This window comes from Acipenser ruthenus, chromosome 10, assembly GCF_902713425.1.
Source record: "Acipenser ruthenus chromosome 10, fAciRut3.2 maternal haplotype, whole genome shotgun sequence".
In the NCBI taxonomy this organism is placed as follows: domain Eukaryota; kingdom Metazoa; phylum Chordata; class Actinopteri; order Acipenseriformes; family Acipenseridae; genus Acipenser; species Acipenser ruthenus.
In genome coordinates this window covers 14,406,807-14,434,213 of record NC_081198.1, presented here as the reverse complement: position 1 = coordinate 14,434,213, position 27,407 = coordinate 14,406,807, and the positions used below count along the sequence as shown (strand labels likewise).

At 36.4% G+C, this 27,407-nt stretch overlaps 3 protein-coding genes across 7 annotated transcripts; 2 read left to right on the top strand and 1 right to left on the bottom strand.

The window, feature by feature from the left end:
* Positions 1-85: 85 nt before the first annotated feature.
* On the top strand, positions 86-7,711 carry lrrc39 (leucine rich repeat containing 39). Of its 2 annotated transcripts, XM_034005162.3 has the most exons (9): positions 86-805; positions 1,590-1,795; positions 4,451-4,556; positions 5,440-5,596; positions 6,095-6,231; positions 6,381-6,526; positions 6,997-7,149; positions 7,238-7,374; positions 7,581-7,711. In XM_034005162.3, exons 2-9 carry the CDS (start codon positions 1,668-1,670, stop codon positions 7,643-7,645), a joined length of 1,029 nt encoding a protein of 342 aa, XP_033861053.3. In that variant the 5' UTR covers positions 86-805; positions 1,590-1,667; the 3' UTR covers positions 7,646-7,711. The 2 variants fall into 2 exon arrangements, with proteins under 2 accessions (XP_033861053.3, XP_058887823.1); XM_059031840.1 differs by having other exon boundaries at positions 86-1,795.
* On the bottom strand, positions 7,385-15,450 carry trmt13 (tRNA methyltransferase 13 homolog). Of its 3 annotated transcripts, none has more exons than XM_034005152.3 (11): positions 15,336-15,450; positions 13,231-13,277; positions 12,735-12,801; positions 12,177-12,239; positions 11,998-12,067; positions 11,275-11,381; positions 10,517-10,684; positions 10,189-10,261; positions 10,025-10,099; positions 8,531-8,942; positions 7,385-8,069 (listed from the first exon to the last, which is right to left on the bottom strand). In XM_034005152.3, the coding sequence occupies exons 1-11, from the start codon at positions 15,348-15,350 to the stop codon at positions 7,895-7,897; spliced, it is 1,272 nt and encodes a 423-aa protein (XP_033861043.3). In that variant the 5' UTR covers positions 15,351-15,450; the 3' UTR covers positions 7,385-7,894. The 3 variants fall into 3 exon arrangements, with proteins under 3 accessions (XP_033861043.3, XP_033861034.3, XP_058887822.1); XM_034005143.3 differs by lacking the exon at positions 15,336-15,450 and adding an exon at positions 14,202-14,390; XM_059031839.1 differs by lacking the exon at positions 15,336-15,450 and adding an exon at positions 14,195-14,303.
* LOC117403112 (spindle assembly abnormal protein 6 homolog) lies at positions 15,180-26,970 on the top strand. 2 transcript variants are annotated; one of them, XM_034005094.3, is made up of 17 exons: positions 15,180-15,401; positions 16,805-16,865; positions 17,231-17,310; positions 17,789-17,893; positions 18,655-18,826; positions 18,941-19,018; positions 19,537-19,656; positions 20,367-20,558; positions 21,301-21,495; positions 21,925-22,014; positions 22,143-22,322; positions 22,440-22,521; positions 23,165-23,301; positions 23,893-24,045; positions 24,422-24,525; positions 25,147-25,229; positions 25,627-26,970. In XM_034005094.3, the coding sequence occupies exons 1-17, from the start codon at positions 15,337-15,339 to the stop codon at positions 25,704-25,706; spliced, it is 1,977 nt and encodes a 658-aa protein (XP_033860985.3). In that variant the 5' UTR covers positions 15,180-15,336; the 3' UTR covers positions 25,707-26,970. The 2 variants fall into 2 exon arrangements, with proteins under 2 accessions (XP_033860985.3, XP_033861007.2); XM_034005116.3 differs by lacking the exon at positions 23,893-24,045.
* The last annotated feature ends 437 nt before the right edge of the window (positions 26,971-27,407 follow it).

Below are 27,407 nucleotides of genomic sequence, written 5' to 3'. Positions count from 1 at the left end.
AACGAAACAAGTATAACTTGAAAATACTTGAAACTGATATATATATAAAAGATATATATATATATATATATATATATATATATATATATAAGCAATGAGAACGTTTTTATTGGACAGCACGGTTAAAAGTAGCAACAGCACATTGTTAAAATATAGGCTACAAGTGGTCAATTATACTTTCCACCATAATTAAGATTTATCAAAACGCCACAGTGCAAACTACAATATTGCAATAACTACACGCTTCAAACAACATTTTAATATGTCAATTATGTCAACAACAGTAAAAGCGACCAAATATTTATGTAGCTACAGTATTTAATTAAACAAAGAAATCTCTTTCCCGCCTAGCCAAAATAAATAAATCAATTCCACAACAAAACACATGAACATGGAGCAAAAATGCATCCCCAGTGAATACGTTTTGTCACACTGTTATGATTTTTACTAGATTGCATAGGTTACTTAAAAACTTTTAGTTATAGCTCAAATCTAAAAAACAAACCACATAGGCCTATATTTAAATTAGAACACGGTTGTTTTACTAAATTTAGGATTTAATCGATTTACTTGATTGCTGACAACTGTGTCCGAGACACACAGGCCCCATGTGATCGCTTCTATTCCCAGCTTGTCACAAGTTAAAATTAGACGCACTCCCGTCTTGTCCTGTCCCACCTCGAGTCATGTTAGCAGTGGCATACGTGCTAATGCAGGCGCATTAATTTGACATTGAGAAGCAAAGCAACACCTTGAATGGATATGTTTCCATTCCCCCTCATTTTTTAAAGAAGCGATAATTTAGGTAAGAAAGCTGTTTCTTTTGGTGTATGGAAGTGTACTGTATAATGGCTTGAAGGAGATTGAAGTCAGATCCTCAAATCCAGGGACACACTCCTGGGGGGGTCAAGGACAGCTGACAGCGGGAGAGCAGTGAATACTATTGCAAAACAAGTCTTTGTAGATCCGTGCTTTTTAAAACATAGTTTTATTTATGAAATCCCCATTGCCTTAGAAAATGTTATGGGAAAGTGTAAATAATATTAATAAACGTAAGGATGTGGCATGTGCATATTTAACATTACTGTATGTTTTCGTTTTGCAAAAATCCAGTCCTTTTAAGTGTATCACGGTCATTTTACACGGTATGTAGACATTCCCCATGCCTTTCCCATGCTTAGAAGTGCATTTACCATAGTTTACCCTGGTTTGCCATGTTTTTAAATATGCGTTACCATATCTCTCTGTACTTTACCATGCTTTCACTGTGCTTCATTACACTTTGCTATGCATTTACTATGGGGAATTTTTATTAGGGCAAAAACCTTCTTTGAGTTATTAAAATACACTGCAATGACATGGGGCGCAGAGCTTTAACGCAACGAGTTATTTATTATTCAGAGCGCATATCACACTTCGACAAACATTCTTTAAATAACTCGCGTTAACGTTTTAGAATATGACTCAAATATTGTATTATAGTGTTGCATGCATATACCACGGTTAATAAACACTTTGTAGGATTTCTTTGGTAGTCTACTACTGCACTTCAAGCATTCTTCTCTCGTTTACCGCATTTGCCCTCCAAGCATCAGGGATTATGTTGTAAAAAGGTGTGATGCACGTCTTCAGCCTGCCTGAGAGAGTGTGTGCCTCTGTTCGGAACCATGGCGGGGGTAGCGGTGTGTTCTGGAGCAGTAGCCTCAGCCAAAGCGCTATGGGAAGTCAGGATACGGAAGCATAAAGAAGATTTAGCGAAAGATAGAGCACTGCATGACAGAGCGTCGGTGGGCAGGTAAGTCACGTGCAATTCTAATCTATTTTATTAAAAATGTACACTTTTTAAATCTATGTTTTTGATTTCTTCTATGGATTATAATATATATATATATATATATATATATATATATATATATATATATATATATATATATATATATATATATATATATATATATATATATATATAATGGCTCCTTCTATCCAGTAAGACAATGATTATTTATTCCACCCAATTGAAACGCCCTCTCCCCACCATATCAGCAAGATTATTTGGAAGTTGCTCTAAAAATGGGCTCCATATGTTAAGAAATGACTCCTCAGCCTCCCTTAAAACAACACTCAACCTTTCTAGGGGAAGGACTAAAAATCTCTCCATACCACTGATTAACGGTTGGTGAATATATCAGAATACATTTTCTAACCACAAATAACAGTTTCCTATTGAGTTTCAGTTGGGTGGGGCTTAACATAGTCAATTTAGGAGGCATGCCCAGAATAAAAAGCCAGGGATCTTAGTCCAGCCTACAATCAAACTTTTTCTCTAATTCCTGCTGGATCCCGTTCCAAAAGCAGGTTATCAGTGAGCATGTCCAGAAGTAAAGAACATAAGTTCCAGTACACAACCTTTGTGTGTCTAATCCATAGAAAGCCATAAAAGTGTTTATTCGAAATATCATATTTTGTTTGTGTGTTGAAATGACATTACATTATATATAAATTAGAGGGATCAGTCCAGAGGACAATCCTCTTCTGCCAACAAATGTAATAATTTCCCTCCACACCCCAGTAGTGTTGTAAATGAGAGGATTATTCTTTAATTCAGGTGTCACTTGACTTGCACCCCTGGTTAACACACTAATCAGCAAAAACAGTGAACAACACCATACAACCCAAGTGGACTCCGGATCACCACAGATCCACTGCAAAATGATGCGCGCATGACCAGCCCAGTTATATAAAGACATATTTGACAAAGCCAAACCCCTTTTCTCCTCTGGTAATTGCAGCTTTTTAATCAGATTATATATTTCAGTTGTTAAATAAACCCGCAACAGCATAGAACAGGATTCACAAATATCTTATTAATCCATAAACACATTTTAATTGGTTTTTAAATTGTGTTGTACATAATGGTGTAATTTCTTTTAACATTGAACCTATGTAACACCATTTATACAATAATGAATATACCATTATAGATAAAGTATCTTATAACGGTTTACCTCAATGAAAGCACTCTCTAATTTCAGTTTCTATGCTTTCCCTTGCTTGTATTACGTATCTACGCATACCTGTCAAGTCTCTCGAGAGAGCTTGATTCGCCGGTGAGACTCAAGAAACTCCTGGTAATTTACATTGCCAATTGTAATGCATTATTACCTTAAGTAAATGTTCTCTAAATTTGTTCTAACATACAGAATAGAACACAGTGTACCCTAGCTCCCATGATCTTCTAGAAGGAACAAATATTGTCATCTAACATAATTAATGCTGGTTTTACACAAAGTGTGACATGTACTTCCGTCAGCCTTCCCTAGATGGCAGCAGCAACAAACTTTCTCTAGTGGATTGCCACTGCTAATGGAAATTATGTAAATCCAAATTAATTAATGGTTATAGTAAGATGGCAGAATGGCCAACGTATTAGAAAAAAAAACACAAGTACTCTAATTTGAAGTTGAATACAGATTAAAAATTGTATCAGTAAGCATGAGGAAAATGCTTTGTTTCATCTGTCTCCAACATTTTCATATCAAACACTGTGATGGCAACAGCACAAAGGGTTTACTAAGCATTTACATATCACAGTCTTCTTTTTCATGTCTATAGAGGGTTTTTAAAACCTTAACGCTTTCTGCACTGCAGACCTGTAATACAAGTCTGAAAAAGATAAGTCCACTGAGAACTGCAAACCGCTGTTCCAGTATAAGAGGGAAGACGTGAAGGCCACTGGGATACGTTTCTTTTATGAAAAGCCACCAGGATGTGAGGACTGACACAGAATGATACACAAAATGATTCTAAACAAGATGAATATAATAGTTAAGATAGCTGTGGCGTTTCATACCCTTACCAAGTTGATCTTAAAGGGACCAGTACAAATGAAAGTTTTATTTGTATTTAAATACAGTATTGGTTATTTAAGGGTTAAATCACCTTTTAAGCGTGCACTAAGTTCAGGGCTCTACTATGGTAATTGCGAGGGATGTAGAGAACACTGATGCCTTGATATAAGGTTTATAGCAAGTCCCCTGTTTAAGATGGGGGGTAGCAATTATAAGAGAGGGTTCAAAGACAAAGACAATGAACAGACATACAAACAGATATGGGGCAGAGGACAAAGGCAACAGTGTCATCTGTCAGTCAAGTTGGGGGGAATGGTAAGGGTTTGTTCTTTGTGAATATGTGCTGAGGGGAAAGATTTGCATGTTTATAACCAGTGTAAAACTGTATTCATATGTTTCAAGTGTTTGACTGCAGACTGCCCGTTTCCAGCACCTACATTCAGTCATTCGTAAAAAAAAGTATTACAGCTTAATTTCTGTTTTTTAAAAGGACATTTAGCTCCAGTATTAATATGTGCATGTACCAATTGGTGAATGTGTGTTGAAGGGATATTAATTAAACAAGTGCCCCCTAATACACATCTCATTTCATGTGCTGCTAGGCTGGCGAATGCGTGGGAAGACAGGATAGCCCTAGCGAAGCTGAAAGAGAAGGTTGTAACTGAGGAGGGGAGGATTGTCTTAAGGATCGAGAAGGAAGAATGGAAGGTACAGTCCAACAGAGTTTCATTTTACAAAAAAAAACAAAAAAAAAAAACACTGAAATGTATTTAGAGGCGAAAAGGGGCGGTTTCTTATTTGCTTCATTAATTTATAAATGACTATCAAAAAGATATCAAGCAAAGGAAAGTGCATTAATGAGGTCTGTAATAAATAAGTTTCTACTCTGTGAAAGTTTCTCTCCTTTGTGTATATGGTAATCTGATGGGGTACCAGGTTAATTAACTCTTGAGATGTCTTTACTGTAACTGTAATTCAATTGCAAACCTTTTCAGCTAATTCAGAATGACTATTCAAATACTGATTTGATGAAGAAAAACCTGTTCACCCTTATAAAAGTTTCCCACAGTAAAAGCATAGCAAAGTGAAATAAAGCATGGTAAGGCATAGGTATGCTTTGTAAAGCCCAGATAGGTATGGTAAAGCATATTAAAAAAAAAAAAAGACAAACTACCAAATTATTGTGCAAACTTACTGTGGTAAACTTTTATAAAGGCATCCCAGCACTGTTATATACTTATATCATGTAGGTATTATCCTTTAATTCAGACATGTGTTGTTTTTCTATTAATACAAGTAGTGTACAAGTACTACAGCTGAGGGTGTGTTAAAAATAGTCATATCCATTCAAATTTGAATACTAACATTATATCTATCTTTACTCCTATAGTACAGCATTGTGCTTTTTATTTTCTATTTTTTTTGCTTCATTATACTTGGTGCATATTCATATTTTCACATTTTCAAGCAACACCCAGGGAAGATGCCTTTCACCTGCGGTGTTTATAGAAGTGCTAATGTTCCCAAGGAGTAGTTTGAGACCTCTGTATTTAATTCTCGAAGGGTACTGTAACACTATTTTCTTTCACAGTCTCTGCCCTCTGCCCTGGTACACATGACTAACCTGCAGGAATGGCAGATTCACAGAACGGGACTGCTGAAAATCCCCAGATTTGTAGGGAAATTTGACAACCTCCTTGTGCTGGATCTGTCAAGAAACTCCATCACCGAGATTCCCAAGGAAATAGGTCAGATACTAAACCTTTTAAAATACATATACAGTACATTAAATCCACAGCCTGGCCACTTTATTAGGCCCTGTCTACCTGACTGGATTTGGCATTGTCTTGGTGTGAGGCATGTTCTCCCGGTAGGTAGGTCCCTTGATTAAACATGGTTTCAGATCAAATCATAGAATAACGCTGTTCCATGGCCACCACAATAGCTGGATCACAATCCAGTTGAGCATGTCTAGGATGAACAGCACGTCTGTCATCACAGCCCTCTACCTACCTCACTGCACCAGTTGGATTTTGACAAAAGGGGCCTAAAGGTTTGATTTCATCAATTTATACCCAGCCAGTATAAACTACTCCTGGATAACCAGTTCTGTAAAACGTTCCAATCAAATCCACTCCTAAGACCATTAAAAGGAGGTCTCTGAAAAAAGGAAAATCACCTATAATCTCTACCGGGCTTGGCTAGACAGCAACACTCATTACCTTGTGCTTTATGTAACTATACAGGCCAGCTGACCAAACTGAGAGAACTGCTAATCAGCTACAACAAAGTGAGAAGAGTCCCGGAGGAGCTGAGCGACTGTGAGAGCCTGGAGAAACTGGAGCTTGCCGTTAACAGGGACCTGAGTGACCTCCCTCCCCAGGTATGAATCTCCAGAACTGGTTACTACTGATAGGAAAGGCCCCTGTCATACAGCGGCCAGGCCCAGGTCACAACCTACATTGTCATGGTGTGCCATTGTCATTTTCTTCTGCTTGGTATATGCATACAATTTTTTTTTTACTCCTTAAGTTAAGCAGACTGAAAAACCTTTACCACCTGGATCTGTCACTAAACCAGTTTACTACAATCCCAGACACAGTCCTCAGCATGCCAGCACTGGAATGGTTGGATATGGGAGCTAACAAAATCCAAAAGCTCCCTGAAGACATTCACAGGTGCTTTTTATTTTTGTGTCTGAATTTTAATGTAACTTGTGAGTCATGCGGCAGTATGTCAGTCAAAACAGCAGACTTTAGACTGTGATAGAGGGACGATATGCCACTTACAACATCTCTAATTTAAATGAAACTCATTATCCCTTAACTGAAAATAACAGCTGTATTAGAACTTTCATTAACTGGATTTCAGTTAGAAAGCCTGCAGCTACAGTCAAAGCACCTTAACACAGACTTACCTAAAAAATGAAATACAATATTTGAGTTATTGCAATAAGAACCACTCAGCATGATCACAATCATAATAAAAGATATGATATATATATTTTTTTAATTTAAAGATATTTTACATATTTTTAAGACTGCGCATGGACTGTTGAAAAGTAACATTGAGTAACATGCATTGTAAACTACTACACTCTGAATTCAAATCTCTGAACACTAACAGTTCGATTGTTTTTAACCAACAGAATGGAAAATCTACACACCCTGTGGCTGCAGAGGAATGAGATTACCTGCTTACCAGAAACAATCAGTAAAATGAAAAACCTGGGCACCCTTGTGCTAAGTAACAACAAACTCCAGGATATCCCAGCTTGTATGGAAGAGATGGAAAACCTCAGGTAGTGTTGCACTTGAGTTCCCTTAAATATCAGTTCATGTCACTGTTCCCAGTATGAAAAGATTCTTTAATGTATTTGATACCTGCAGGTTTGTAAACTTCAGAGATAACCCGCTGCCGCTGCAAGTAACTCTACCGCCATGTGACAACCCTGAAGAGGACGAGGACAGAGAAATGTTTGGAAGGGAATTCATGAAAGCTTACATCCAGGAGTCAAAAAACAAAGGTGACCAGCAGAAATGACCATTCTTTTATTGAAAAGTTACCTGTTATCAGTACTACCAGTTAAACAGGTCCAGCATTACTACGACATTGGATTTGATTAAGCAGATGCCTTTACTTCAAATCTTATAAACACGACAACTAAAAACTTTTTTTAAACTGTTTTTAAAGAAAAGGAATAAAACATGCTGGTGTTTTTTTGTTTTTCAGAAATCAGTTACACTTCTGTATTAACTGTGATGATTGATGCAGTGGAACAGAAGATTTGCACCTGACATTTGTAATTTGGGACTATCGCTTTCTTTAAAGCGATTCCAACCTGCAAAAATAGTTTTGGACTATCAAAGATAAACCACTGCTCACTGAGGGATGCGTGAGGAGGTCACCGCTGGTCCTGTTGAAAGAGGAAGGTTTATGAAGAGTTGAAACACAAACACGGTCGCTGGTTTAGAAGATGGAGCTAATCAATTTCACTGTGATTCTGTCAGTGGCATGTTGGATGTAACGGCTCAGTGTAGCTGTCATCAGTCTTTGGCTGGTACAGCTCTAAGGAGAACGTTCTCCAAAGATATCGAAGGACTGGTGTAATACCGTAAAGTGGCTGCATATCCTTTCTGTTGCAAGTAATAAATCCTGCCTTGATCTATCAACAGCTTGCAGAGACGGCCTACCGTCTCCCGCTCTTCAACAGCAGGCATCCTAGAGACAAAATGACAAAAAAATGTAATTAATAAATACACTTACACATACCGTACAATACCAGAAACAGATGTGCTAAGGTACTGATCAAAAAATACCCCACATACTACAAAAAAAAATTAACCCATTGGTGGGTGTAGATTGATCAGATTACTGAATCAACCCCCCCCCCCCCCCCCCCCCCCCCCCCCCCAACGTACAGAAAGACAACCAATTAAAAAAAACTGATGTGTGTTTCAATCAATAAACATGTATTTTTTAAAACAAGTTTAAATCAACCAGTTTGTTTTACAAGCTAGCATGCAAAATGCCAGGTTAAAGGGGTAACAGTAATATACAATAGGCACACAGTTAAGTGAGTGTTAAAGTGGCAACAGCCATGTACAATGGGCTTTGTTACAAGACCGTCACATTAAAAATATAGGAATAGTCCATCCCAGAGGCAGGGCTTAAATACTTACCCTTCTAAATTGTATGCTAAAGTATCCCCATCTTGGTCATGTTCCTCAAAATCCTCTTCTTGCTTGCCGTTGCCACCCTCTGGCAGCGCTGCATCACTGGCTGGTTTTCTCATGCCACAGGTAGCCCAGCTCGACATGCGCTGAAAGACGCCGAACTCTTGTGGCCCAAGCCCTAGAGACCTGAAAAACTCCCTCCCGACATAGTGCTTCCAGTCACACCTGTGATGACAGCACAGCGCTATGGAGATTCCAGCCACCTTCAGCCTCTTCTCTGCCACGGTTTCACTGGCAGGCTGTTCCTCATCTACACCGGTCTCTGTGTGAGCTGGATCTGTCTTCAAGCGTTTCCGCGGTGGCTCTCTGTCTGTAACCTCTTCGCTTGATCTGTCTAACAAGCATCTCAAAGCAAGATCTAAGAGAAAATAAATCCAAGAAAGAGTATTTTTTACAAAAAGCTCCATATCACTTACTCATGTCTTGTGTCAATATGCTGCCGGGATCAAGTTGATTAACTTCATGCCATCAAGAATTCCTTCTGCTCCCAAGTGTTTACAGCAAAGGTCACAACGATATCGCTCTGCTGTCGATGGAAAATAATAGATTCAGTTTCAATTGAATTTCAACACAGTTCCAGTAGTAGATGGAAACAAGTCATTAGGGGCTCCCAAGTGGCGCTTCCAGTAAAAGCACTTGCGTAGAGTGCAGGATGCGCCATATAGTCTGGACGTCGCGAGTTCGAGTCCAGGCTGTTCCTTTGCCGACTGAGGACGGGAGCTCCCAGGGGGCGGCGCTCAATTGGCCGAGCGTCGCCGGGAGGAGGGAGGGTTAGGTCGGCCTGGGTGTCCTCGACTCACCGCGCACCAGCGACCCCTGTAGTATGGCTGGGCGCCTGCGGGCTTGGCTGTAAGCTGCCCGAGAGCTGCATTGTCCTCCGATGCTGTAGCTCTTGGGTGGCTGCATGGTGAGTCCGCAGTGTGAAAAAAAAGTGGTCAGCTGACGGCACACGCTTTGGAGGACAGCGTGTGTTCGTCTTCGCCCTCCCGAGTCAGCGCAGGGGTGGTAGTGGTGAGCTGAGCAGAATAAAATAATTGGCCGTTCCAAATTGGGAGAAAATAATAAAAATAATTGGCAACTACTAAATTTATAAAAAAGAAAAAAAAGAAACAAGGCATTATTGTAAGAGTAAAGGAACCACCTACTGATGAAGTTCAAAATTACCTGACGATTTAGAGTTGCAGCACAGCAACATCGACACCTGAAAACAACTATTCTCTTTATATAAAAAAATAAAAAAACACAAAATGAATAAAGTATTGTACATGTACATGGCTGTTAAAGTGCTTTTAAACAGAAGAACACCTACAAATCTTGAGGTTCCAGAATATGTTGTGTAGCAATCCCAGCATTCCGATGAAGAATTTCTAGTTTCTTGCTAACCACTGGTTCCTATGGTTTCACAGTTTCAATAATATGCAGCAGTAATGAATGAATTACCTGTAGCGGCTCCACACAGATGTTTGCCAATTCCCACTACAGGCATTTTCTCTTTGATTAGGAGGGGAACTTTGCCTGTAAAACAGAGAAATAATTACGTTACCCGATTATCAGGCAAATAAAATATTAAAAACAGCTAGACAACCTTGTGAAGTCTTACTTACTTAAACACAAGTGCTGAATGTCAACGTGCAGCCTTTCAAATACAGATTCACTACTTTTGTGTTTACCATCTACCTATAAAACAAAATGAACAGAAACTGTCAACAAATATACTCTTTGTTTGATTGAAGTAAATTACAACCAATGCCTGTATAATTCAAATTTGAAGTGGGTTTAACATACAAGGGTATAGACTTTACTCCATGCTTTGAAAGATTAGTCCAAGCATGTATTAGTGATCTTACCTAGGGCAAGATCTAGGGCAGCACTGAGGCAAACACTTAAAAAAAAAAAAAAAAAATAAATAAAAATCCCAGAATAGTCTTAAACCTTAAAGCGAGTGGTTGCTCTTTCTACCAGTAGGAAATGGGTGTTTCTTGATCCTTGCAAGGCAATGTCTACCCAGTGCGAGAGCTTTCCTCTTCCTGCACCAAACTCCACAAAACACCTGTCGGGACCCAGCAAGCCCAATGCTTCCATGTTACCAAGAAGGGATGCCTGCAAAATAGCAATACAGCCCTTATTTATAAAGTATTTACCATTGTGCAAATCTTGCCTGTGCCATACAGTAAATGTTATTGATGTTTTTGGTTTGTTTTGTTGCCAATGATTGACAATGGAATTACATGTAGAAATATTAAAGCATTATGACCATCTGGCACCCACCCCATACCCACACTGTATATATGATTGCAACCCAGTGGGGTATAGGTTGATGGAAGTGACCCCTAAGTCCAAAGCTTTACCTGTTTTTTTTTAAGCAATGGATGTATTATATTACAGTGAAAGGAAATGGTTGTAGGTTATGTAGACAGCTCAATCTAGTTTACATAAGGCAGAAACTTAAAATTGTAATCGCAAGCAATAAGAGCTTTAATATTTTAAACATAATTCAGTCATCAGGGGTTCCTTCATTTTTGGGAATTGTATAGTTCCAATGTTCTGTCCCTCAGCCAGCAAACAGTAATCCTTATGTATTTCTAATGCCTAAAACAAAGTAAGTTATAGAGCTTCATTATACCCCTTGACAATTCTGATCCACAGCCTATGTAACTACTTGTAAAAACATTTTTTAAATAGTGGCATACCTGTTGTTTTAGATGTTTGAAGGCAAAATCCCCATTGTTTGGATCGTTTAAGGCTTCTTGTAAAGCAAAATGTGACAATATTTGTTCTTCATGCTTATGATTCAGTCCTACAGATATATAAAAAAGCTTTATTAAATCATTGATCAAATATTCTAAAAAGGGTTGTGCTATATTAATATGAGCCTACACACAAACATCAAGAAGCTGAGGTTCCAAAAGTGGCAGATTAAATTGTCACCAACAATATTCCTGCCAGTTGTTTTAATACATCAGTAGTTTAACACCATGAACGTTCATAGAGTACTGTAGGTAGTTCACAAATGAGGATAGCCGAATAACCCACGAGCCCCCGAGTGGGCTGTTTACAGCTGCATTATAAGTGAAATACCAGTATGAAGTCCTACTGGAAGGTTTTTGGACTACTTAAGATCCAGTGATACTGACTTTTCTTTCATAAATTAATTCTCTTATCTAAATGTTAAACAGTTTTCTTACATTGAGAGGTTACTCTATAAGTGAAGCAGACACACATTTCTGCAAATGCCTTTATTTCATTAAGAGTGAATGGGCACATCTGAAGCAGGATGCAATAGGTAGACCTCTGACTATTTCATTGTAACAATGACAAAAGCCTTAGCCTGGTCTATTATCCCAATAAACGCAGGAAAAAAAAAATAATAATTCAAGCAACTGAAATAACCATAGCCATTCATACAATCTTACCAGCTGCTGCATGTTTCAGCTTTTTAATGAATACACCCAGTTCTTCCTTAGAGCGAGAGGATAGTGTAATCTGAAAGATTTATACATTGGAAAAACATTTTTAGATACTTTTCTGTTTCAAGTTGTCAGAAGAATACAAATAATGCATCTTCTTTACCATCATTAAACTTAGAGCATACCTGTTCTTTACTGGTGTCTGGGTCTTCTTCTAGGCCTGCATTGACATCTTTAACATAATACACCTAGAGAAGCATAAAGAAGATAAAAAAAGAACTATTGATCAATATGTCTTCAGTCCTGAGAGCTCAGGCAGAGGAGGTGAATTGTGTAACTTAAATCATGTTAAATTAAAGCAAGGAGGCATTATATTACACCTCTAAATTAAATACATTTTAAATAATAAAAAATAACCTAAAAACAACTGCATGACTAGATGCATAATCTCCAGAACAACACAGGCCTTTTACGGACCAAAATGATTCACATGGTAACATGATGTACAAAACAGTCACAATTGGGCTAAATAAGGACTTGGTTAAAGCTGATTGGGGTTCTAGGGTTTTAAGCTCCACCACAAAGGGAAAGTAATACATTTTATTGCATTGTGTAACAGGGTGAATGTTTTGGGAGTAAAAAGACCACCCACGCCCCACTGAAGCAGGCTCTTGTCTGGAATACTGTGACATAATGTACTACCTTCTTGCTGTCTTATTAGATACTTTTCTACAAACACTTACAGGTTTAGGCTTCTCCCTCGAGTTGCACTTTTTAAGATGCTTTTCAAGTTTATTTTCAAACACTGTGCTGGAAAAGACAAAACAAAATGACATGATTAATATACTCTGCAATTGGAGATCCCATATTTCATTGGTACGGTCAGATTTTAAGGCAATAAATGAACAAAACTACTCCCAGGTTAATATGTAATGCTAAAACTGAACATGCTTCTGTGGTGAGTGAGACCTGCAGTTAATGGATGCTTGCCAGCCAATGCTGATATAATGCCTTTATGGAACAATGCAGATTTAAGTTAATACACCTGCTTTCAGTGTTCTTGTCAAACCCAATTTTGAGACCTGATTTTATTGAGGGCTATTCTACTGCTGAGGAATTAGGTCATAAAGCATATTATAGCCAGATATCCATCTCGCAGAAAACAGTAGACCCGAAGCACAGAATCACATGAACGGTAATAAAAGAATGATGTTACCAATAATAATACAAATAACTCACTGTTTGGGATCCAAAGGACATGGTATTCGTTTTACATCATCTTCTTTCTAAAAGAACAAAACAGAAACGATTTCATTACCAACAGAAACATGTAAATGGCTGGCAAACAGGCATTTCTTATTCTAGAAGAATTGTTCATATTATCAGTTATCTATTCAACACAGTATGCTTGTACCTGAATTGTGCTGACACTGTGAATGATTATACAGCACCTTATTAAGTTTATCAAATTCTTTACAGAAGCTGACAAACAACTTAATATGGAATTCTGATTTTATGATAAATGTGTACACGAGGAAATCAGTGAAAGATATATCTGTACAATTTCTGTAGATTTTCATTTTCAAAATCTAGCTAACACTGTAACGGGAAACAGGAACCCCACCAACATGACGTCAGAGGTCTCATTTTAAGCGTTTGAAACACATGGCTCATCGTAGGGTTTATTAATACAGCAGTAAATACTGCAGCCTTTAAACTGGTTTGTAATAAGACTGCAAGAAGGCAATGGTACAATACCCCAGGTTAGACGGAACAAATACAAATTTTGTTTCACTGTATTTGTATTGTACTTAAACGTGTTCTCAAGAGGGGAGTATAAAGGCAGCATTATAAAACGTGCTCTTTTGTGTATAAGTTAGACAATGAGGCTGGCTGGCTCATTCTTAATAGAAAAAAAGTTGAAGATTTAACACATAACACCAATCACTTTCTCCTAGGAGACTTAATAGTTATAAAAGTTACAAATGAAGGTTATGCTTTCTAACAAATTACAAGCAGAATGTAGTACTGGTTTCACAGACCTCGATTAGCACTAATCTGGGACTACTTTAGTTTAATCAATCCAAGATTAGTACATTATTTGTATTTGTCCTAAACTATGACAGTGGTGGCATTCTTAGGATACTGCCTGACAATGTTTCCCACAAAACCTCAATTTGCCACGTATTGTTAGCTAGCTTACAACATACTGCATTTTTGTTTGCGTTTGCGTGTTCTCCGCAGAACGTTTTCCCTTCTGCAACAACCATTTTGCAATAACGCTTCTTTCTCTCCACAAAATATCCACATCTCCCCAGCAAAGGTCCATTCACACCATCTGCCCTAGTTTCCGCCATGTTCCCAACAGTGTACAAACCAGAATCCAGTAACACGTTTAGAAACGAGGGGTAGACACTATTTATTTAACATCACAGGTATTTGTAACACAGATTGTCCGATCGCAGTTTTATTTACAAAACCGAACAATTATATATTAATATATATTGAAATTATTATTTTTTTTTTTTAAGTGCCAAACTAGTAAACTGTACACTCCCCCCCCCCCCCTATATATTATTAGCATGGTATTGCCCACCAAAGAGACTACGAAACGGTAGCAGAATTTCTGCAGTCGTGTTCAGCTATTTCTTTAATGAAAATGCTTTGTATTGCAGTCAGTCTGGTTTATATATATATATATATATATATATATATATATATATATATATATATATATATATATATACACTGCGACAACTACTTCAAATGCAAGCATGTTTAAAAGGGGGAGGGGGGTTAAAGGGCATAACAAATATAATTAGTTAATATTTTGTTTTGGTGTCACTTCAAGTCTTTACATAATCAAACTGAAATCTGATAAAATGCCATGGTAACAGCAAAGTAAAAATAAAAACGCATAAACATTCTGGGAACTAACCGGGTGCTCTACAATGTACAAAATTACAGTTTAAATAGAAAATAAAACACACGACATAAACCTCGCACAAAATACCTCAAAAATAATTTTGCTTTGTAAAGTATTGTGTTGCTACATTGAGAGACGTTGGCGTGGATACCTGCCACAGTGCAGTTGCATACAGTTTCAATATTTCATCAGTCCAAAAGGTAAAGTTGCCAAGGTGACTATGGCAACACAGGAAATCAGGGACCTCCCTTTTAAGAATCAACAAATTCCGGTTTCCGCCTTTTAGAGTAACGGCCGTCCGCGGGAGTGAAGCGGCAAACTCAAAACAGAAAGCTGAAACATATTTTTAAAAATAAAGTAAACGGAATACCGTAAAATCACCAACATTTCACGTTTAATATCAGGAATATGAGCTTACCATGACAGAAACCATTTTCAACCAGATACTGCAGGCCCAAGTCAAGTGTAAAGACTGCGAAGACAGGTAAGAAAAAGTTCGGATTAATCTGCATTGTATCTACTAGATCTAGACAGGCAGTCAAACAGACACTTTATATATTTATATGACCTGTCTAGTATTAAAAGTTGTAATTGGTTGAAGTAAAATATGGAGCTCTTGTGCTTTGGCAGACTCTAGATATTATTAACTGATTACTGGAATGCAGATGCACGGATCAGTATAGTTCATTGTATACCACTGTCAGTTGCAATCATTAACCATTCCCAGAGTTTACAATTATTTTTCAACAACTAGATGATTCTTATAATAAAAACTGCGAAAGAGATGCGTACCTTAAAATGTATGTGTAGCCTAGGTTTTGCACCTAAATGAAACTGAACTTGTGCACCACATTTAAATCTCGGGCTGTGGCTTGATTTAAAAATGTTCCTCTTCATATGAATTGCAAAAGTCCCTAATATTGCATGGATATGGTGATAAATTGTGCATGGTGCTACTGATATGTATAGAAATTCGAATTACAGCACTATAAAAAGTGAATTTTCAGTTGATGAGTTAGTTGACTTCTCTAATAAGACCTAGGTGGTATAGGTTTTAATGGGAATGTGTTTACGTAGCCTTCTGAAGTATTGCCAAATACAAACAGCATTTTAAGTATTATACATTGCATAACCACATACTGCTGAAGGGATAGAAGGGGAAGGATAGTGCTCTGCACTGTGACCTGATAGCCTATTAAATTGGGTGCAAGACACACATTTTTCAAAAACTACAATATATCTCTATATAATATACATGAAAAATCAGTTGTTGTAAGTATTTCATTAATTTGTTATTGGGTCATTCTGTGTCAAATCAACCACATTTTGCATAAATGTCACCATACACCTCAGATTTTCATAACATAGATAATGCTAAATTATGAGCAAAAAAAAAAGTTGTATAACTCTTCTCAAAATAGTTTTTCGAGATATGGCAGGTTGTGGAAAAATCAACCTATAGTACTGTAAAAAGCCAATAACTTTTGAAATATTCATGATAGGGGTGCAACTTTTCCTGTTGTAAGTTATGCATTTCATGGCTAAATTGGGCTCCAATGGTCATCAAGGAATCATTTTTTTCGGCAGTCATGTTTTCCCACAGATGTGCCAAAATGAAGATGTGGCGTCAAGTTGAGTTTGACGCACAAAGGGAGACTTAATAGGGGTCTGACTTTGTCCAGAATTTCCTCTATTTCTGAGATACTAAGGATTAGCCAGGCAGAATTGCATTGTCAAGGCATCGTCTGTTCCAGGGGAAAAAGCCATTTTTTAAAAATAAAAATCCTATTTACCAAGATTCACGTACATCTGAGACACCTGGTGACATGACTGGTTGTGTTCACACGGAATTACCTTATTATTTTTTTATCATTATTTTTTCTGCAGGAGAGCCAATATTCGAGTCAGCATTGAACTTCAGTCCACATCAAATCCAGTCCACAAAAAAGTGAGTTTAATGCATGGCATTGAAGTTACAGCATTACAAGATCCATAAGACTAAAATAGTTTTGATTAAGACTGTTTGCATTAATAAGAATCCTGGATGTCAATTGTTGGTCCTGCATACTTGTTTAGCAACAACTGTCCTGAAGTCTAACGCACAGAAAAATTTCAGATTTTATAGAGAGAGAGAGAGAGTTCTTGTGCATTTAGTACAAAAATATAATATATGCAACACAAAATGTAATTTAATAGTACTGAATTATTTCTAATTTGTATTCAGTTTGAACCTAAATATATTTTGTTCGAGATCTGTGCAAGGAGAATATGGATAGCTTATGTATTCAACATTTTTTTTGGTTTGGTTTACAGGATTTGGTAGTACGGATAACAGATGACATAGATCTGTATTTTCTTTACAAACTTGTTATATCAGAAGAGGATTTCCAAAGGTATGTTACTCTTTGACTGAAAGTATTGCAGTTTCTTTCGACACCCTGCAAGTAATGTTTTACATTTAATCAATTTACTATAAAATTGCGCTGTTCTATTTTAAAAATGTTAGAAATATTTCTCTAGATTAACTTCAGCCTTATACCATCATCTATAGTGCCAAATACAAACTGCATTTTAAAGCATTTTTGTACAGTTTTGCAAATGGTCTTACATACAGTAAATGCACAGTGCAGTACAGTACCACAGTAAAGAAAGGGGAATGATGTGGTATGACCAGGTAGTATTGCATTCAATCTGTTGCTTTTATGTGCTATGGAATGTGATACATTGTGTAAGAATGAACTGTATAACTAAGATGTGATGTTCCAAAACTATATAAAGCACATTTAATTATTTGTTGTTGTTAAAAATGATTTGTTTTAACTTCAAAAGAATGAGTATTTGTCATTTAGAGCTTTCTTTATATTTTTACAGCTTAAAGGTCCAACAGGGTCTCCTTGTAGACTTTTCAGCGTTTCCACAAAAATTCATAGATCTCTTGCACCAATGTATCCAAGAGCAAGACAAAGAAAACCCAAGGTGAGTGACTAAATCCAGTTTTGAGAGCTGACAGACTGCTTCACTTGTTTTCTGACTATTTACTATTTACATTACTTTTTTCTTTGCTTACATGCAATTTAAAAAAGTGCATCTAAAGATATACTAAAATCAGAACACACAGTAAAAACTGTACACATTTCCTAATCATCAATATTTAAAACGGCAGGTTACATTTTACACTAAAATGTCATTCATGTCAACTACATTCTTGCATAGTTCTGTTTTCTCTACATTATCAGCAAACAGACCTTGTTTTTTTGTTTTAGGTTGTTTTGAGTTGTTAGATGACTCATCACTCTTTATGCTAAATATGCATACAACCTACAGCAACAGGAGGTTACGAATAATTAGCTCTATTACTGTACAAGAATCAAAACAGAAAATGTACAATTGGATTGTCTTTCCCCAAATTGTTTTTGTTATACTGATAATGTTTTAAGGGAAACGCTATAAAGCTGATATTATAAGGTGTGACCTTTTACATACAAAAATATACAAAAATATATTTAGAAACAAACTGTACTTAGAGTTATTAATTTGCCTTTCAACATTTCATATTTACTGTTAACACTTTATATTATAATAGTTTTTGTTTAAACTTATTTCCTTTTAAGTTTAGACTACAATTTTGCAAAATATTACATGTCTCTAATATCTATTTTTCATAATATATTTGAGAATGTTTGTATTATAAGATTGCATATATGTTATTAAAAAATTCTGTTTGTCTTGTACATTAGGTTTCTACTGCAGTTCCTTTCATCAACACCAGTATTAGACCACACTCCTGCCCATTTAAACATAGTAGAGACAAATGCCTTCAAACACCTTACACACCTTTCCCTCAAACTCCTACATGGTACAGATGTGGAAATAAAGAAGTATTTGGCAATCTGTTTAACGTGTGTAAAGGTAAGTCAATATTTGCATTGCAGTTTTCCTGTAATATATTTTTGGAGCATCCTTAAGTAGCACTGCATTACATTAAGAAAGATCATTAAGTATAACTTTTGCTTATGGCAATAGGATGAAAGGTTGTTGTTGGAACAGAAGCTTCAGAAAACAGAGGAAGATCTCTCCAGGCAGTTAAGCTACACACAACAGGTAAAGGTTTCTGTGTAAAGGGGTTGAATATTGAATCTACTGTATATTATCTATATGACTATTTAATATTATGCAATAATGCAGAAATAGCCACTATACAAGCAATCATGATATGCTGCTGAAAAAACACATCCCAAATCCATTTGAAGGATGCTACCTACTTTGTGTTTTATCTTTCAGTGCTGCTGTTTTTAATCTTGACGATTCAACCCTTTGAGTTAATTGAGGCTCAATGTAAACTTAAACCTGTAGCATTTATTATGTTGCCTAAACTGAATAACAAAATCCTGTAGAGATGGGTCCTCGGGGGAGAAATAGTTGTTTAAATTATGAAGTCTGATTTTTTGGGGGGCCGTTGTAATCTTCCATGTGGGAAGAATTTAACCCCATATGTTGTTTTCCTTCTAATAAGAGATGAGATAGGAGTTGTTGTAGTTTTGGGGAATTTGTGTATTTGTACTTTCATGATGCCTGTTTAATTGGATAAATATGTGTTTTTTTTCCAAATCAATGAATAGACTCTGTCAGAAAAGAGCAGAGAACTTGACAGATTGAGATCTGAATGGACATCCCAAACTACTGCCCTGTCAAACAAGCATTCTCAGGAGCTAACTTCAGAGAGGGAAAGGGCACTTGAGGTACAGTTGAAATGAACCCTTGAACTGTGCTGTCACTATGCAGGCACGTAGTTAAGATGTAAACTAGTAGGGAGCATTGCAGAGATAGCAGGAGAGTCTGCCGATCAAAGTTTGTAAATTACCATGAAAAGTAGTTGTGATTTTATTAACACATTTTGCCTGCTCCAGATTTTTACTGTCTCACATGGCTAGCAGTAATGATGTTGTCTTTCTTGTAAACCGTTTATGCTGCTTTCCTTTAGAGGGCCAGACTTCAATCTATATATTTTCCTTTCAATACAAAATACATTTGCTGAAAATTATTCTGGGGTGTGATTCACCTTATTTGTGTTCAAAGAAGTAATGTAAAAATATAAAAAATATGTATAAAGCCAACTTCAACTTTTATTAGTTAACCAGCTAGTTACTACTACTTGTAATCTATAAAGATATGCTAAAGCAATATAACTTTATAAACTCTATTTAATAATATTACATTAATAAATGCTAGGTATGAGAAATTTGCATTTTGAATGTAATATGGCACCCAATGATTTAAATCTAATACTTGTCAAATCTACACTGCAAGTAGTTCTATTACTTAGTTAATTTAATTTAATTATGAAAATTCTAGTTTAAAAACAAAAAACAGACTGGATCCCAGAAATCACTTTTCCTTGAAATTTTTATTTCATATATTGGCAATAATAAAACATGTCTTCTGTTTACAGGCCCAGACAAAGTATCAGCAGCAGTCTGAGCAGCAGCGGAGAGAGTCGGAAAGTCTGCATCAGAAAAACATAGAGCAACTACAGACCAGACTAGTCGAGCTCGAGACATGCAACAAAGAACTGACAGAACGGAAATACAAATCAGAATCAATCATCCGGGACCACGCGGCTAAACTTGTGGGCCTGGAAGATGTAAGGGCATTGTTATGTTTCATTGGCCAAGATAGGATTGCAAAATCTTACATGATCTTACATGTGTTTTCATTTTAACTGTGCATTTGTTAGTAATGGACTGGACTTGCACATTATTACTTACACAAGAATGAAATGGCTAAATCAGATATTTTTGTGTTGAATGTTGGAGGCTTTCTATTTATGAACATGGCAGGCTTTGCACACGTAGTTGCAGTGTGAGGTTCCCCACATTGTCCTGCAAGCAGACCCTGGAGGCATTGCCCTCGCGGTGCGAGGGAGCAGTTCATTGAGAGCCAAGTTAGACTTGACCTTCAGACATGACATGCTTGTGCATTACCCAATGTGCCACCAAGCTGTTTTTTTCTGTGAAAGCAAATATAGAAATATTTCTAGGTTTGCTTTTTACAGTTTTATTTATTTTATAATAGATGCTATTAATTCATGATTTCAGTAGAGTACCACAATATTTTCTGTTTTACCTAGAACTAAGGTGCAGTACCTCAGAACTAATGGGGTCCTCCAGCTTTAATCTAATTTTACTGCAAAAATCACAGAAAGGTCATGCTGGTAGGCAGGAGTTTAAACACTAAGGGCTTCATTTTGAATGACAGACACAATACATGAATCTCTTGGCTACTGATTCTTTTAATTTTAATATTGCACTACTCAGTCTTCTTCAGGCATCATATTCTGTTCCCTTTTCGATAGTTTACCTGATTTTATTACTATTTCTTGTTAGGAGTCGCACAGAGCAAAGCAAGAGGTCCTGTCGCTGCGCCGGGAAAACTCCACCCTGGATGTGGAATGCCATGAAAAGGAAAAGCACATCAATCAGCTGCAAACTCGTGTGGCTGTGCTAGAGCAAGAGATCAAAGACAAAGATCAGATGGTGATCAGATCAAAAGAAATGTTGGATGCCACTCAGGAACAAAAGGTAGCGGAGCATCTTTGCAAGATGATAATTTAGGGAACAAATAATACATAGATGAGGGCTATGTGAGAGTAGTACATGAATAGCAGTGATTTGGCCATGCATATCAATGTAAGATTATGTGATGGATGATCCAGTATGTTAATCCTCACACGCATAGCTGTGTAAAATATGGGGCAGATTATGCAAAACCATGTATTCCAATGTATATATAGTGCATGTGTATAACATGAATTATGAGGCTGACTTGAACCCCTTATGATGTAGATGTAGCCACCATACGAAGTATTTCTTTTTTTACAAATATACAAACACCAGTTTTGTGGCTAATGTTTAAAGGACTGTTGGACATAGCACCATTAATTATCTTTACAGTTTTGGAATGAAAGTTGCAGTGGTTTGTTTTAAATATAATTGTTTTTGGATTTTCAGCTGACCATCGAAGAAAATGCAGAGAGAAGACAACTTCATGTTGGAAAACTTGAGGCAACAGTTCAGTCTTTATCGGAGGAGTTGATTAAGGTATGGTAAAGAAAGCAGGGTGAATTCATTGTTGTTGAGTTCCTATAGTTTGTAATTAATAGAAACAAATGGAAAATTCAGATTATCCTTTGAGGATATATATATATATAATTTTTTTTGTACCTCAGGCAAATGAAATTATTAAAAAACTACAAGGAGATGTGAAGATTCTGGGAGGCAAACTAAAACTAAAGAATACGGTTACCATTCAGCAAGAAAAACTGTTATCTGAGAAAGAAGAACAATTGAAGAAGGAACAGAAAGAGCTGCATGATGTTCAGCAGGCTCTTCGACTGAAAGAGGAGGTGGTGAGGAACAATGTGTGAGATGTGCAGTCAACTCACTCACTTCTGGGGATCTTACCCATTTCTTAGTCTTTCACAGAAGAAATGCTTTGTAACTGATTCTTTTCTTTTCACTTGTAGGCATCAAAACTGCAAGAGCAACTGGAAGCTACTGTTCAAAAATTAGAGGAAAGCAAGCAGCTGCTTAAAACTAATGAAAATGGTTTGTAGTTCCAGCTTTAAGTAGCATTTTGTGACCCAGACATTATAGAACAATTGTGTGCAGAAAAAAAATCACCTACCAAATTCTACCACAGGAGAAAGCTCATCTTGGTCTTTGTGTTCTTCTTCCCCAAACAAAAAGCTATTATTATTATTATTTATTTATTTATTTATTTATTTATTTAGCAGATGCCTTTATCCAAGGCGACTTACAGAGACTAGGGTGTGTGAACTATGCATCAGTTGCAGAGTCACTTACAACTATGTCTCACCCGAAAGACGGAGCACAAGGAGGTTAAGTGACTTGCTCAGGGTCACACAATGAGTCAGTGGCTGAGGTGGGATTTGAACCGGGGACCTCCTGGTTACAAGCCCTTTTCTTTAACCACAGGTCCACACAGCCTCTTTATTAACTTGATAAGAGGTAGGTCAGGGCCAAATTTACATAACTTTTGTTCAAAACTGCCCCTATGGAACACGTAATTACATTTTCCACAAGTGTAGGTAAATAAAACGGGCTGTTTTGATTGATTGATTGATTGATTGATTGATTGATTTGATTCTTTACCCTAGCATTCAGATTGGTGCTACGTGGGTTGTAAATTATTTTGTGAAAAACTCAATTATTTGTTTGTTCTTTTCAGTGATCACATGGCTTAACAAACAACTTAATGAAAACCAGGTGACAAGGAAGCAAGAACCATTAGGAACGTTTGACACGCCGCCTGGTATTTCTTCCAGTGGAGGTTTCAGAACTGGAACTTTAGCTCAGAATATGGTGGTAAGACTAACATTATTAGTAATCCCAAATTCTTTGATATTTGGGCAGTTCTAATACTGGAAAGAGTTTGGGGGTTTTAAGATGCTGCTGCTGTTCCTTCCCATTTTAGCCTATTGGTTACTTGATTCATATTATCTTTTGTGGTTGATCATTAGCGCATTACATAAAATAGATTATAAGTACAGTAAAACCAGTCTAATCCAGCCCTTCTGTGAACAGTCATTCTGTATAAATTGACATCATCAGTCCCTATTGAAAATAGAAGCTGTTTATTCTGGTATGGTACATTTACTGTAAAATCCATGTTCACATAATGTGATTGATAACTATTTATTTTTAAGTACAGTATTAGATTTTACAATACCTCTAATCCGGCACACTGTATAATCCGGCACAATTTTCCGGTCCCAAAAGATGCTGTAATAATTTTTTGGTTCTGTTGATTAGCATTCTACAACCATGCCACTTAGGTTTTTCTTTTAGCTACATATTGTAATCATGTATTTTCAGCAGTATTAATTTTCCTTTTTTTTAAAGCTTCTTTTTGTTAAACGTCTTCCTTGTGTTCCTCCCTTTCTCTCATCTTTTCAGCTTGAAAATCGACCCCTTCACTCTGCCTCGGGAACAAACTATCCTGTTACCTCTACCTTAAATTCAAAGCATTCCTTCTTCCCACAGTCCTTTGCTGTTAGCACTGGCAGCTGTCCATCCTTAGTACTCCACAATCAGAGCTATGGACCAAAGGCAGGCATATTTTGTCATATACTAACTAGTACTAACCAGTTGTAGCCTATTTTTAGTACTAAATTTAAATGTATTAGACATATTTTTAGTGCAATTCTGTAAAATAATTTTCATCAATTGAAGCCCTCTGCAAGAATTAAGCACGATTATTGAAACCGACATGTATTTTCTGACTCGCAGTGATCATACAATTAGTTAATAGGTGTTTTTGATGAATAGGGCAGGAAACCTTTTTTGTGGAGGCATTTAAAACTTCACTTCTGTGCCTCACTTTTTAAGTCGTGGTGACCTGTACTTGCACTAATGGCTTGTTCATGGCATGTTGTTTGTATCCTTTCTCTGCACCAGTGTTAACAGATTATTTTTTACTGCACAGGTCCAGTTTAATCCTCTGATGTCTAAACCCAGTGTGTCTCCTGTCGACATGAAACCTGGGGCTCCTACAGCACAAAATGCACATGCCTTCTCAAATAAAGAAAAGTATGTATACTGTAGAGTGTGTAACGTTTAGAATTTGTTATACAAAAATGTGCGTGTAAATGTGAATTTAGTTGTGAAAGTGTTTATGTATACATTTTTTTTAGCAATTTAAGTGTAGTTTTAAACACATCACTAATTTTTTATTTTTTTTAATATATTTTTATATTTGAGGACTGATGGATTTTATGATTTGGTAATAAGTGTTCCAAATATGTGAGTGTGTTTATTATTAAAGTTAAAATGTTTATTAAATACACAGGAAGTATTTATTGGTACACTTTTAAATTCTAAGGAAGTTACACTTCACCAGTGCCATCAATCAGTAATATAAATAAACTTACCATTTTACTTTAAACATTACAAATACAGTACTTCTGTGTAGTAATAATAAAAACAAAAAATAGTATTCCTATTAGTTTGTCTCCGAGTTAGTCTTCGTCATCTGGATGGCTATTGCCAAACTCATTGACCCGATCTTGCCCCGCCCCAAGTGAAAACTAAAAATTCTCCGACAGCATTGAAAATCTGTGTTTTTCCGCAGCAAACGGATTCCTAGTTTTTTTTTTTTTCTCTTCTTTGAATGAAAACTACATCTATTTTGTGATGTGCATTTCTTTTTAGTGGTGAACCTTTTGGGCTGGAATCGAAGTATTTTCAAAAACGTGAGGACAGCATTCCTCTGCGTGGAATTGTACCAAATAAAGGTATGTGTACAATAAATGCTGGGAGTCACAAATGAGTTAAGGGCTGTTTACAACCTTCAAAGGACTGCATTGTCTGAAACACTAGAACATTGTTCATGAGGGTGAGCTGCTACAAGACTCCTTGTACAGTGAAAATCTAAAGGTTGATTTACAGTCTTTAATATGGAGTTTTAGACTTTTTTGTTTTATAGAAATGGTTAAATGTTTTACTCTTCCTTTTGTCTGTTTCTTCAGATGTGTCCTAAAATATTACACCTGCAATACCTAATGTACAGTATGAGTTTTGCTGTCAAATCTGTTAATAGTCTTGTTGGGAACCTCTGTGCTCCCAAGTTTTGTAATTCATGTAAACATTTGTGAGATAATGAGTATTCTCTCCCCCCTCCTCGATTTACAGAACTCCAAGTTGGTGCTGCACATTCGTCTTCTAAACCAGGACCCTATTCTGCAGCATCTGCCTACTTCCCTGGACAATAGCCAGGATTATTAAATGTTGCGCTCAGTTCTTCCAACCCCCACCTGAATTTACTGTACATTTTACAGAAAGCAACTGTATAGTGAACTGAAGAATGTGAGGTTTCAGTTCCCTTTTCAGAAATTTTAAAGCAAATGTAAAGTGATCCATATGCACTATTGTGCATATGTTATTAACTAATATGTGTATCTATTGAATAACTGAACCAATTTTTAACCTCAAATATTGTAGAGAAGTTGAACAAGCAGCCCATTTCCTCCAAAATACTTTGTTTCGGGATGTTGTATTTATTTCTCAAAAGTTATTTGCATGTTCAATTTTTACTCTACATCAGTGCTTATTTAACCATAACCAAATATAAAATGAAAATTAGGGCTTTAAAGACATTCATCAAAGTAATTTAATTTGGTGTGCTAAGGTTGTAGGAGTTGTGGGATCCTGTGCTGCATTGTACTTTTCTAGTTCACCGTTGTGAGGTATCCTAATACTGTGCATGTATTTCATACCCAAAAGGTCATTTTAACTACTCCATTGCCCGTAGTTTTACTCTAATTTTCATGCAGTTTCCATAACTGTCTCAGTAAGATTTGTACAGAATTTGCATATGAATTTACATTCTGAACAATGTGCATTCATTCAAGAAAATGCAGATAAGTGTATTACGCTTATGTCATCTGGATATAAGGAAATTTCAAATGTGAAATATTTCTTTATTTCTTTACAAAACGGTTAATGGGGTCCAGTGATACTTACTGAAGATGGGACTGTTTCAAACAATTACATCTGAGTATAACAGTATCTAATTATTCAAAAATGTAAACAGAACTAGTCCTAGACAAGTTCTTCATAAATTCATACCACTTTGAGATTAAAAGAAGTGGAAATTGAATTTAAATTCTTGGATTTAAAAATCAAACTGTTCCAAATGTATATTACAAGGAAATAAAAAAAAAAGAATGTTAAAAGTTAGTACTGTAACTGGTTTATATTTACAAAACCTTAACAGGTATAAAAACAATACGGTTTACTTGTTTGTGGTTTGGAAAGCAAATTATTATTACTCTACCTCTCTTGGACAACCTTTGTTTTTTAAATCATTGATTTATTTTAATTGTTTTGCTGTGTACAAATTGTAAAGTTTTGTTTTCAATCAGGAGTGCTGTTTGAAAAGCATTAACTAGTAATGTTTTATAGAAAAATTGCAATGTACATATTTTCTTTCAGAGATTTATAAGTGATGTTTAAATAAAGCAATGTTTAAGTCTGCATGATTTTGAAGTTAATTTATTGCAGTACTGCATTTTTCATAGATGAAAGTTTAAACTTTGCACTGTTTAAGGGTAATTGTTCCTTATGGCTAGTAGGCCATACTGTTTTAATTAATCTTTGCACTGTCTGTTATATATTTCCAATTGTAAAAGTCTACGAGATGGGTATTAAATCTTAAGAACGGAAGAAAAGTTTGAGAACCCATCAAGACTCGTCCCATGTGAACTAACGGAGACAAGATGAGGTTGTCCGAGACCTGTGAAACCAGCTGTAAGTGTTTCATGAGTCACCATCTCAAAGTGACGACTGGGCCATGCTGGAGAACAGACTTTTCTGCAGCTTCTTTGAGGAATACTTGCACAATTTTCCTAAAGGTTTTGTCATGTTGAATCAATCTATACCCTGCTTACAGTGCTCTGACTGGTGTTACTATA